General features: G+C 34.0%; 1 protein-coding gene across 1 annotated transcript in view; it reads left to right on the top strand.

The window, feature by feature from the left end:
- BDP1 (B double prime 1, subunit of RNA polymerase III transcription initiation factor IIIB) overlaps positions 1-13,890 on the top strand; it is a 78,507-nt gene that overhangs the window by 29,238 nt on the left and 35,379 nt on the right. The window contains exons 13-20 of the mRNA XM_052659257.1: positions 2,033-2,192; positions 3,825-3,901; positions 4,764-4,959; positions 5,882-6,015; positions 8,409-10,530; positions 11,169-11,356; positions 11,790-12,012; positions 13,576-13,754. Coding sequence (XP_052515217.1) covers positions 2,033-2,192; positions 3,825-3,901; positions 4,764-4,959; positions 5,882-6,015; positions 8,409-10,530; positions 11,169-11,356; positions 11,790-12,012; positions 13,576-13,754 — 3,279 coding nt within the window. The remainder of the gene's footprint in view (positions 1-2,032; positions 2,193-3,824; positions 3,902-4,763; positions 4,960-5,881; positions 6,016-8,408; positions 10,531-11,168; positions 11,357-11,789; positions 12,013-13,575; positions 13,755-13,890) is intronic.

Genomic DNA, 13,890 nt, shown 5'->3' with positions numbered 1-13,890 from the left:
TCAGATTTCCTTTTTGTCTCCTTTATAACTCCTCTGATGGGCTTAAAAGCTGTTTAGTTTATGAATTTTTATTTTCAGTAAAGCATGGTCACATTGAGAATCAAATTTATTTGTTTTTTTAAATTGTTTTTGGCTGAGTGGCTTGTGGGATCTAAGTTCCCCGGACAGGGATCAAACCTGTGCCCTCCACAGTAAAAGTGCAAAGTCCTAACTACTGGACTGCAGGTAATTCCCAAGACTTATTTTTTTGCAATAAAAATAGAAACTAGTCTTTGGAATAGGCAATATATTCCTGGGGTTCAAACATTCAAAAGTACAAGAAGTTATACAGTGAAGTATCTCTTCTACCATGGCCCCATTTACCCTAACAAGTAAATAGTGTTACTTATTTCTGACATTCTTTCAGAGATTAAAAAATGAAAACACAACCAAAAAAAAACTGACATTAAAGCTAATACCAATACACGAAGTACATTTTTTTTTTTTTTACTCTTTTCAAAAACTTAGTGGTAGCATAGTATACTTGCTGTTTTGCAAGTTTTTGTCTTATATCCTCATATCTTTACATAAAGGCCTTCTTTATTCTTTTTATAGTTGCATACTGTTCTGTTGTATGGATGAATTACAGTTTATATTATCTGTGCCCTGCTGATGACTCTATATGTTGTTTTTACAGGCAGTGCTTAGAAACTTATACCTCTGCTCTTTCACCTTTGTGCAGTGTATTTGTAGGTTAAGTTTCAAACATGAAATTGCTAGCCCAAAGGATATATTTGTATGTGAGTGTGTGTACATTTATATACATTTGTGATTTTAATAGATACTTCCAAAATGCTCTTCCTAGGAGTTATTCTAGTTTATATTTCCACTAACAACATAAGAAATGTCTCCCTTACCAACAGTGTTACAAACTTGGATTTTTGCCAGTCTTGATAGATTGTAAAATAAAATAGTGTCTCAGTATGATATATCTACCTTCTCCTCCTTTTTGACCAGGCATGTGTAATTTTTTTATTTTTTTTCCCTTCAGTTGCTTATTTAAAAATTTTCTGTACCTAACGAAATGTCAAAAGAACGGAATAATGAACATTTGTATATGATTCCCCTTAGAGTCTCTGATTCTTAATATCTTTTCACATTTGTGCTTACTTGCTCTACTTTTAATTGGTATTCAATACGTTTCTCATTGGGAGTGAAATTGAGCATCTCTTCACATTTCAAACCTATCTTTATTTTTATTTTTTTTTGTGAATTCATACCCTTTGTCCAGTTTTCTGATGAGTTATTATTGGTGTTATTTTGTAGGAGGCCTTTACATTTTAGAGAGGTTATTCTTGTAATATGAGTTGTAAAACATGCCTTGGTTTGTAGTTTGACTTGCAACATATCTTTTGGCCATGTAAAAACTTTTTATTTTTATATTGTCAGATTTCTCTCTCTCTTTCTCCTTTTCTTTTTTTTTCCTCTTATGGCTCCTGATTTCCTGATTTTTAAATCAAGTTTTAGAAAGGCTTATCCTGTTTCAGATTTATAAAAGAATTGATTCATTTTTTCTCTGTGGTTTGACTTAAATCTTTGATTCATTTGGAATATATTGCAAGTACAATGCAAGGGATGAAACTTATTTTATTTTGTTCCCTAGTATTACTAGTTTTCCTGTCACCATTTAATTGAATATTTATTGAAAAGATACATTACTTTTGTGTTCATTTCATTCTATTTTGAAATGCTAACTTTATTGTATGCTAAAATCTTATGTATTTTCAAGTTATCTTTTTTTTTGTTTCAGTTATCTGTTATTCATGTATTAGTGCCACAATATTTTAATTATCGATGCTGAGTATTATAAATATCTGATAAAACAAATTAGTAACCCTTCAGTGCTCTTCTTGTTCAGTTTTCTTTGCTACTTTTATTGTAAGTAAGCTTAAAAGAGTTCTTTTCTAGCTCTAAATGAATTTTTAAAGAATTTTCCAGAGTTTATTTAATATGTCTGCATGTTGGTAAAATTTGAAGGATGTTAATTTTCTAGGGAACCTGATCAAACAGAAACTATTAAACCAATGACAAGAGGACGACTCCAGAGACCTAAACCCAATTTATCGAGGGCAATTGGGAAGAAATCAGTTCTTTCTCGAGGTAAAACAGATGCAGAGGACAAGAGTTTACATAAAGAAACTCCTGTTGAAAAGGTATGGAGTAAGAGGCATAATGGAAATTTAAATTATAAAGTTTTTTTCCTAAGTAGTTGGAATTACAAATGTTTAACTTGTAATTATTATTATGATAATAAAGCCAAGATATAAGAAATTCACACATTAATAAATTGTCTCACTAGCCTCATACCTTTTCTTTAGAATGTTGGATATATCATTTTGAACAACCTTAGCAGTGATAAAGCTATCTTTTGTTTACTTATATAAGATTTTTATTACAAGTATTTTTTAAACCAGCTATAGTGAAATTATACCCACAACTCTCTTTTCTAAACACAGATATATTCCTCTGTCTTTCCTTTATAGATTTTCTCTTTTTATGAAAATAAACATTTCTGTATTTTTTAGTTATAACATATATTACATTTAAAACTTTTTTCTCTGAAACTATTAATTTATACTCTCTTGGGGTTAGTTGTTTTCTGTTTTTAGTTGATCTTTTTAATAGCTGCATCAGATGAACATTATTATTACTTTACCTGCCATTTCTTGGTGTTTAGGTTGTTTCCATTTTTTTTTTAACTCCATAAGTAAAAGCAGTTTTGTAAATAGCAAAGAATAAATTTCTAGAGGTGGTAGGGATTACTTGGCCATAGTATTTAAAATGTATTTTTGGCTCTTGTTATGTATTAACAAACTGACAGTCAAAAAAAAAAAAAAAAAAAGAAAGAATCTTAGAAACTTGCTGGCAGTCCAGTGGTTAGAACTCGGTGCTTTCACTGCCTGCCTGGGGAATTAAGAACCCACAAGCCATGCAGCGGTCCCCCCAAAAATCTATTTACATTTCTATAAGCATTATGAATGTTTGCTTCATTATATCTTTGCCAGTATTATATTATTAAAAATACTTTATTTTTGCTAAAATAATTCTTTGAATTTTAGTCTGCTTTTTTCCTTTTATGTGAAATCTTTCCATACTTTTTATAATGTAGTTATATTATTATATTCTCATAAGATGTTTTTAAGTTCTAGAAAATTGGGAAAATACAGACTTATGTAAAAATTAAAATAGAAATTAATTGTTTAATCCCATGCAACCGTTTTAGGATATATCCTTCCAACTTTTCTTTTTTTTCACAAAGTTGAGTAGTATTGTTAATTCAGTTTTGTATACTTTGGTATTTTAATGTTTCATAAATATTTTTTCACATCATTAAATGTCTTTTGAAAACATGATTTTTAGTGAATTCATCATTTCATAATATTCTATCAGTGAGTGTAACTAAATTTATTTAACCGTTTATTCATTATTGGATATTTGTCAGTTTATAGTATTTGCTGTTTTGCATAATGTTCCAGTGACCATCCTTGAACTTAAGTCTTTGTCTAAATATTTTCTTAGAGTAGCATCTAAGAAATTATATTACTGGGTCAAAGAATATAAACATTATTAAAGCTCTTGATAGATATTGGTAAGGATATATCAATTTGTGCTTCTATTAGTAATGTATAAGATTATATGTTTAAAATGTTCTCATCTGTGTTTATGATTTTAACAACTCTTCTAATAATTAGAAGTACAAAAAAGAGAAATTTTGTTATTTCCACTTATTTATTTATTAAAAGTTTTTATGTTAAGTAGGTTAAATATAAAAATTAAATTTGTAGAGTCCCATGGAAAAGGATGGTATTTCTGGAATGGAGAATACAGAGAAAGGGAACCGAGAACCTGACACTGTATCTAAGTAAGTATTTAGGAAATAGGATAAAAATAGTAACTCTTAGGAATGATTGTAATGGCTTGTTTTCTACTTCCTAATGTCTGAATTTTATTTTCAGCTAGTGTAATTAAGTCCATTTTTAATTATAGGGATTGTTGAAATATTTAATAATGCTATTTATGCTTGATGTTACAAGCATAATAAATATGCTTAAATAAATTATGGTGTGGGTCCACTAGTTAACCAGATCTTGTTAGATAAATTAATGGTTAAGAAGTATGATGATGGATAATTTTATTTATAGCAAGGGGTTTCAAAAGGGCATGTTTAGGGGAATTCCCTGGTAGTCCAGTGGTTCGGCCTCTGTGCTTCCACTGCAGGGTCACACATTCAGTGCCTGGTTGGGGATCTAAGATCCTACATGCTGCTCGGTGTGGCCAAAAACAAAAAAACAACAGGATATTTAACGTGGAGTGAGAACTAGAATAGGTCTTGGTCCAATATAAATCTGAACCAGTGGATTCAGAACTGTGTATTTATGCCATAATCTGTGTCTAATGCCCTGAAGGTGTATGTTACACAGTGGTATCCTGAGTGGGTAATAATATTCCATACTTGTCAGGTATAGATTTTTTCCAATTTTGTGGTGAAAAAATGCGTTTTTATTGTCATGCTTCTAGGACTGTGTCTGTTCTAGAGAGTTAAGATATTAGAGGTATGTGTATCTTTGCAGGTGTTCTTGACACTTGTGAATTATTTTGTATTTCCAAATGGTGTACTTATTTATACCTGGGAGAAAGTACTGAAAATAAGTCTCTCTGTGATATACAAGTAATTATGTGACTTCAGAATAACCATTGATTTTATTCCTTTTTAATTACTCTAGTTTGAGTGAAAAAACTTGTCTGCAGGAAGATGATCAACCAAAGGCTTTCAGACCTGCACGACTAATGCGGGGCTTATTACAAAGGCTGAAACCAAATGTAGGTAAAGCTGCTGAAAGAAAAGGAACTCTTACATCACAGGAAAAGCCCAGTGCCAGTATAGAAAAGAATGAAAATGAATCCTGCATCAATAGAAATGTAAGTACTCTGATGCCCTCCAGTTTTTTGTTAAACAAAACTTAAGCCTCCTTTCATCTCCTGTTTTAAAACATCAGTATTATACAATTATCTACACTGTTCTTTAAATTTAATGCCCGTATGTCATAGCCAGAAGCTTTGCTGATGTGAAGTCACTTAGCTCTCAGCTCTGTGGATTTTAAGCATTTATATGGTGAATCATCTGCTTTTACCTTGTGCATGTTTGGACTTGCCTTTTTCCCTCATCACTCAGCAGGTGTGATTACACTTCCCTTCTGAAGGGAATTACAGGATTGTACTTCTCTTTCAAAAATATAGGTAGGTGTCTGAATTTTAACACCGACTTAAACAAAATAGAATGTTAAAAGCTCCCTATATAATATTCCAACAACAAAGATTATAAATTTTAGATATTTACATAATAACTGATCTTTGTGATAAGAGTAAAAATTGGTATGGTTTGAGATTGGAATTTCTTTTGTAGTAATTCCCAAGGTCTCTAATGTGATTATAATAATCCAAAAGATTTAGAAAGACAGAACCCAAGGAATAATTTTAACAGATTACTTGCTTTCTGACTGGGAAGAAAAGAATAGGGGCTTTGAGATGAGATAAAAGGTGTGGCTTATGAAATTTTCTATATCTTAAGAAAAAAACATTAAAAAGTGCCTCTTAGGAAATTCCCTGGTGATCCAGTGGTTAGGATTCTGTGCTTCTGCTTCTGGGGACCTGGGTAAGATCTGTTAGGTATACAGCCCAGCCTGAAAAAAAAAAGTGCCCCTTGAATATCATTTTACAGTTTTGAAATGTTTACCATTTTCCTTGTACTCAAATTGTACATAATTTTCAATGAAATCTTTTATAAATGGGTATTTCATTCTAAGACCTAAAAGTTTTTAAAAAATGTGTTTGTTTTATTAAGACTCCTGAACAGATAGAAGATCAATCATGTGAAAATTTTGAGTGTGAAGACATTGCATCACTACCTGAAAAAAAGGACAGTTCCTTTCAAAATGTGCAGTCAGATGAGCCCAAGGCTGTTAATGAATGTCTGAGGTAAGCATCATCTTATTGATGATATAATATTTGAATTATATGTAAAGTTTTAGAAATTATCAAACATTTTTTAAAAACAATAGCAAATCAGATTGATTTGTTATCTGTTTACCAAGTTACATAATATTTGCAAACATGCATTCACCTTTCAAGGCAGTTTATCTCACTGCCTTCATGTTGATTTCTCACTTATGGTATGGGTATTTTGATGAATTTTACCCATCACAAATTAGTCCTTGAGTTATTAATAACATGGAAAGTTATTAATTATGTCACTTGAGAAGCATATTAAGTTATATGTCTATATCCAAATGTGAAAATGCTACTTACTTTAGTATTTGTTTCTTTAGACTTAGATTGATCACACATATATAAATCATATGTAATACTTATATGTATAAATTGATACCTTTTTACAGCCAGAGTTCTCTGTATTTGTTATTTCCCCTCTGGAGGATACCAAACTAGATCAACAGAACTATTAGTATGCTTTAAATTTTTTTTTCTTTTTGGGAATATTCAGTGCACAAAAGTAGTGACAACAGAATAACAGATTCCTGTGTACCTACTATCTAGTTTCAGCAGTTACTTATGTTTTACCAATCTTTGCATTCACAGTTTGGCCTATTGTATACTGTATTAAAGCTATATGAACCCATTTAAATACTACCTAACCTATGAGTAAAAGCTAGGTTTCCTGAACTACTCAAAAGGTCTCTGTTATAAGACAAAAAAATTCCTTTATTCCTCTCTTCTTTCTCTATTCCTTTGCTTCTTACTTCCCTCTCTGTATCCTCTCCCTATATCCCCAACCTGTTTTGCCATAGAGAGTCTGGGTGGAGCCCCTAGACATACAATTGCACTGCTGCTGCTGTTGAGTTGCTAAGTTGTGCCCGACTCTGCGACTCCATGGACTGTAGCCCACCAGGCTTCTCTGTCCATGGGATTTCCCAGGGAAAAATAATGGAGTGGGTTGCCATTTTCTTCTCCGGGGATCTTCCTGACCCAGGAATTGAATCTGCATCTCCTGCGCTGGCAGCCAGTGGTTCTTTACCACTGAACCACCTGGGAAGGCTGAACAATTGTATTATTACATATCTCTGATACAAATATTAATTACAGCCTGTCACTGTTGAAAAAAATTTAGGGACTGACAAAAAGAGAAATATCCCTACAGGCAAATGCCCCAGAAGAGGGCAATAATGTAGGTGAAATGGAGACAGATAAGAAAGAAACTGGAAGAGAGATTTCCCCAAGGGAGAAGATACTGGAGTTGATCGATGCCACTGAGGAAGTAGATTTAGAAAAGACTGAAAGAAGAGAAATATCTACACCAAAAAAAGGCCTAGGAGATCAAAATATTAACCAGTCACTAGGTGGTTTTTCGTTCAGTTCTATATTTTTATTGGTTTTACCACCTATTACTATGATAAAGCACAAAACAGTGTGTGCTGCTGCTTTTTTGGAAAATAAGGTACTTGTAGTAGGTAATGATTGTTATGTGCCCAGTAGCATTCAGCAGACTGCAAGATGTTGTTTATTTTCTCTTTTGTTTCATTCCCAGTTTATATTATGAAATCACAAGCTTTTAGAGAAATGACTATACAGGAAATCTCAGTTTGAATTGTTTTTAAAAAGTGAGGAGGGATAGACTTAGTTTTTAGTCATAAGACTGTATCTTATTCAAATTATACCTCCATCCAGCTACTTGAGATCTTGTTTAGTTCTGACCATATAAATGAGTTCTTTAACTCTTATCCAGGCATCGGTCTGGATAAAGGATAGTAAGAGTGAAAAGGTAGGGATAGCAGATACAAATTGATTTAACTCCAAGTAGAGAATGGAAGAGTCTTTCTCAGTAGGTATTTGCCAACACTGATGTGGATGACAGTTAGCGAGAGACTATTCAGGCCCAATTTGCCATTATTCTAATTGACCTAGGGCTTCTGTGGAGACTCAGACAGTAAAGAATCTGCCTGCGAAGCACCTGGGTTCAATCCCTTGGTCAGAAAGATCCCCTGGAGAAGGGAATGGCTGCCCACTCTAGTCTTCTTGTCTAGAGAATTCCATGGACAGAGGAGTCTGGCGGGCTGTAGTCCATGGGGTTGCAAAGAGTTGTATACGACTGAGTGACTAACACACTTTCACTCATTGACCTTATTGATAGATTTAATTATTTTTAAAACTTACTGTAATTTCCAAGGATGGAATTTTTTTTCTCTCCTTTAATTTTAAAATTTGGCCCAAAGAGTCCTGGTGCTTCATTAATTTTTTTTGTTAATTTGAGAGTTCCTGATTTTTCAGTAGTTGTTTCTTAATGATCACATCTTCAGTTGACAGGTTTAAAATTTGATTGTGTGTGTGTTTTCTTTCTTTCTTTTTTTTTTTTTTAGTATTCAGGAGGATAATAGAGCAAATAAAGATGTTCGAATTCCAAAGACTCGATTTCAGAAACCAAAGCCAAATATAGGGAGGAGAACTGGAAGAAGAGGAATTTCCTCAAAGGAAGAGGTACCAAAGGAGGTAATTGCCTCTGAGGAGATGACAGCAGCTTTGAGAGAAACTGCAACACTGAAAACCTCACTAAGGGAGAAGGAACCTGTGGAGACTAATACTACTAAGGAAATGGAGTCAGATTTAAAAGAAATTGGAAGAAAAGACATCTCTTCCAGGGATATAACGCCGGAAATGAGTGATGTCGCTGTGGAAATGGAGACAGATTTGAAAGAAACTGAGAAAAATGACATCTCTCCCAGGGAAAACATGCCAGAAATAAGTGATGTCACTGTGGAAATGAAGACTGATTTGAAGGAAACCGAAAAAAATGACATCTCTCCCATGGAGAAGATACCAGAAATGATTGCTGTCATTGCAGAAATGGAAACAGATTTGAAAGAAACTGGAAAAAATGACATCTCTCCCAGGGAGAAAATGCCAGAAATGAGTGATGTCACTGCAGAAATGGAGACAGATTTGAAAGAAACTGAAAAATATGACATCTCTCCCAGGGAGAAAATGCCAGAAATGAGTCCTATCATTGCAGACATGGAGACAGATTTGAAAGAAACCGGAAAAAATGACATCTCTCCCAGGGAGACAGTACCAGAAATGATTGATGTCACTGCAGAAATGGGGACAGATTTGAAGGAAACCAGAAAAAATGACATCTCTCCCAGGGAGGAAATACCAGAAATGAGTGATGTCACTGTGGAAATGAAGACTGATTTGAAAGAAGTTGGAACAAATGACATCCTTCCCAGGGAGAAAATGCCAGAAATGATTGATGTCACTGCAGAAATGGGGACAGATTTGAAAGAAACCGGGAAAAATGACATCTCTCCCAGGGAGGAAATACCAGAAATGAGTGATGTCACTGTGGAAAAGAAGACTGATTTGAAAGAAGTTGGAAAAAATGACATTTTTGCCAGGGAGAAAATGCCAGAAATGATTGATGTCACTGCAGAAATGGGGACAGATTTGAAAGAAACCAGAAAAAATGACATCTCTCCCAGGGAGGAAATACCAGAAATGAGTGATGTCACTGTGGAAATGAAGACTGATTTGAAAGAAGTTGGAACAAATGACATCCCTCCCAGGGAGAAAATGCCAGAAATGATTGATGTCACTGCAGAAATGGGGACAGATTTGAAAGAAACCGGAAAAAATAACATTTCTCCCAGGGAGAAAATAGCAGAAATGATTGATGTCTCTGTGGAACTAGAGACAGATTCAAGAGAAACTGGAAAAAATGACATTTTTGCCAGGGAGAAAATGCCAGAAATGAGTGATGTCACTGCAGAAATGGAGACAGATTTGAAAGAAACCAGAAGAGAGATTTTCCCAGGGGAGGAGATAACAGTGGTGACTGAGGCCACAGAGGAAAGAAAGACAGATTTGGAAGAGACTGAAAGAAGAGAAATGTCCCTAGAGGAAAATGTCCCAGAGGAAGTTGATACTATTTGTGAGGTAGAAACAGATTTGAAAAAAACTGAGAGAGAAATTTCCCCAAATGAGATAGCAGAGATGCCTGGTGCTGCTGAGGAAGTAGAGACAGGTCTAGAAGAAACTGATAGAAGAGAAATATCTACACAAAAAAAAGCCTCAGAGGTCAAAACTATAGGTGATGAAATGGATATAGATTTGAAAGAAATTGGAATAGAAATTTCCCCAAGGGAAAAGATATTATTGGGGATCAGTGCCACAGGGGAAAGAGAGACTGATGTGGAAGAAACTGGGCAGACAGACATTTTCCTGATGGAGAAAGCATCAGCAAAGGTGGCTGCCATTGAGGAAATAGAGGCAGATTTGAGAGACACTGGAAAAGAAATTTCCTTGACGAAAAGCAGATCAGAAGAGATCGAGAAAAGCGTGGCAGATTCGAAAAACATAGAAAAAATAGACATTTCCCTAAGGGAAAAAGAACCAGAGGAGACTGGGACCTCAAGTCGAGCTGAGGCAGATCCCTTGCAGGCCAGCAGTGGTGACTCCAGCACTGTGCCTTCACTGACTAAGAGAGTATGTATTTTTCCTTTAAAAATATCTTTTGAATAGTTATTTTGGAGAAAAGTTATCAAAGTAATTCCAGGATTATTGCCCTTAAATCCAATAACATATAAAATCACTAAAATTTTTTAATTGTGGAGAAGTTAGTGTTCTTAATGTCAATTTAAAGTTACTCTTAGATAAAAGGAGTATAGGAAATTGGACTGAATTTGTGCTAATGCTGGTATGAACATACAGTGGAATTGTCTTTTATTTCCTGCCCCACCTCATTTCACTTTACTTTTAAAAGTTCCTTTTATTAAAAGTTTCCAGTTCATTGAAGTTGAAGATATTCTAACATTTTCTAGTTTTCTAACTTTTTTTTAGACAGGTAATGGCATTTGTAATTTGGAAAAAACATAATGTGTGATATATAGAAAGACTTTCCTGAATTCTGTGTTTCAACATTTGTAAATTAAATTTCATTTTATTAAAAAATGAAAAACCTCCAAACTTCTATATTTTTAAAGACAATAGAATATATAGGCTTTTGTTTGAAATGTATGACATGGCCAAGAAGTTGATTTCGGTTTTACCATAAGCTCTTTTCTCATAGAAAAATCTGAACGAACTTTTTGGCCAACCCAGTATATATGCTGATTTATTTCCAGGACTTGGGCAGGGAAGTGCTATCTGCTGTGGTTCATACATCTGTAGAAGAAAAAAATTCTGAAAAGGAAGTGTCAAGTCAGTTGAGTCATTTGAACATTTCTTCTCAGTCTTCTGAACTTGATAAAATAGAAGACCAGAGGATGCGACCTCCAAGTGTTCCAGAGCAGTTTTCAGATGTTAATATAAGGTACAAGTATATAGGTCTGTGTGCTTTTGAAGAGAAAGATATAAAGTTTTGCAGATTATGTTAAACTAAGGTTTTAAGACATACCATCTGTAGCACAGTGTTGAAAATTTTAAGCTGGTTTGGGGGAAAACTGGGAGAGGTTTGAGGTCATTTTGACAGTAGATTGTGAGACTCACCAACATACAAAATTGTGTGTAACACATACTTTTAAGTCAACAAACCTGTATTTTCTTTGTGCAAAGATGATAGAATTTCTGGGCTTATTCCTGGATTGTACCACTCCTGTTTTTCAGGATCTACCAAATAGTCCAATTTGCTTTCCTGTTAAAACTTAGAATTAAATATTTACTGCCAGTCTCTAAGGTTGTCCTAAGACCCCACTCCCACTGCCCCTTTATTTCATCCTAAAGCTTGATAATCCTTGTTCCAAAAGCAAATCTCTTCCTCAAGAACAGACACCATGTGAAGTTAAGCTGACACCCTTTGTGAGAAGTAGATTCAAAAGACCTAAACCAAACTTACCAAGAGCAGCTTCAAAAAGAGAGACTACGAAAGCAGAAAAGCATGCACCTGGGAAGGAGGTGGAAGCTGATAAAACAGAGACGGTTGTGATACAGCAGAACTGTGAACAAATGAGTACTCTCCCTTCTCAACATGTGAGTGTTATGTAAAATGGAGGTTTTCTGTTTTAGTTATTACAATTATTAAAAGAAAACATTTGGAGTGAAAGTTTGCAAATATTTTCTCATGTTATTTTAGAAAATGTATTTGTTTGACTGCGTTGGGTCTTAGTTGCAGCCCGTGGGATTTTTGTGGGCTTCTGTCTAGTTACAGTGCATGGGCTTAGTTGCGCCGAGGCATACAAGGTCTTGGCTCCCTGGTCAGGAATCGAATCTTGAGTTCCCTGCACTGGATGGTGGATTTGTAACAACTGGACCACCAGGGAAGTCCTTCTCATGTAATTTTTACTGTGTTTGATATTATCGTTGCTGTACTTAATGTACCTCATTATTCCACATGGTTTTTGTAAGAATCTCAAATCTCTGATGATGGACAAATATCAGGGGAAGGATTTTAAGAAGCCCCAGCTCTAGTTCAAGTTATTGAGCAACATTATGTGACCTGAAGTTCATTATGTGACCATAAGCCATATAACGCGGCCACTTTCTTCACAGGGAAATTGAGAATGACAATCCCTCTTTATTTCGCTCCGTTGTGAAAGTGAAATAAAAAGTTAAAAGCTTGATATGAGTTAAAGATGATTTTTATTTACTTGATTAACGTAGTCTATAAGAGATCAAGTATGATACAGCATCAGAAACCTTGAAATGAAACATTCACACTGATAAGTTGAGTGCTGTAAATTTACAAAGTACTTTTTTGAATTAAAGTTCTTTTACAGCTTAACTTAATTCTTACTATACTTGAACATTTGTGCTTTTTCCTCCTAATCTTATATTTAAAAAAGATAAATCATGGAAATTCCCTGGCAGTCCAGTGGTTAGGATTCTGTGCTCTCACAGCTGAGGGTCTAGGTTCAGTCTCTGAGGAATTAAAATTCCATAAGCTACATGGCATGACCCCCTCCTCAACCCTCTAAATCACTTTTTGTTGATTATTTTACCTAATTATAAAAATTTCAAATAAAAAAAAATCATCTAAAAAGTTAGTCCTTTATAATGTTCCATCTCTTCCTCCCAAGTTAATCCCAAGTAGCAATTTTAAATATATCTACCTAAACTTTTCTGTATAGATACTTATTTTTATAAATAATAGAATGTGTTGGTATTTTCATTGTTTTCTAAAAATAGCATCATATCTTATAATTTTTTTTCATGTACAATATTGTGAACATCTTTTTGGATCAGTATATACAAGTTAAACTTCTTTTAAGTCACTGTACTATTACATTGTAAAGAAATTATAATTTATTCAGTTGCCTACTGATTTGTCTTATTTCCAGTTTTTTTTTTTTTTCCTTTTCTTTTTTGGGGAGCTATTATATTGCTACAATAAATATCCTTGTTATAATTTATTAGGTCCTTATTTGAATGCTTTTATAAGATGCATTTCTAGAAGTAGAATTGCTGGGAATTATTGATTGATACTGCCCTGTTGTCTACAAAGACTGTATCAGTTTGTTCTTCTAATCGTTTATTAAAGTTATTTCCCTGTACTTTTACCAACCCTTGGTGAAACTTTTTTTATCTACCTTCTAGGATGTGGCTTCTCTAATGACATCAAGAGAGAAAGACAAATTAGATCACGGTCCAGAGGAGACTGTGATATTACCATGTGTGCAGACTGTAAAGGACCTTTCACCTTTGAGTTCTTGTGAATCTAAAGAGGAGTCTCAGTCTACACAAGCCCAGGAAAAGAAATTAGTTGTCTCTATGGGGTAAAAGTGATAGTTTTTAAAAAATCTAAAATAGAATCATTTCAAATATTCATTTTTTTTAAGATGTGTTAGTGTAGTTTAAAAGTGAGTATCAAGAGTAGTTGGTTTATTTTTTATTCATGTGGCAGACTGCCTA

Source organism: Budorcas taxicolor, chromosome 20 (assembly GCF_023091745.1).
Source record: "Budorcas taxicolor isolate Tak-1 chromosome 20, Takin1.1, whole genome shotgun sequence".
NCBI classification, from domain to species: domain Eukaryota; kingdom Metazoa; phylum Chordata; class Mammalia; order Artiodactyla; family Bovidae; genus Budorcas; species Budorcas taxicolor.
This window is presented reverse-complemented; position numbering and strand designations above follow the sequence as displayed.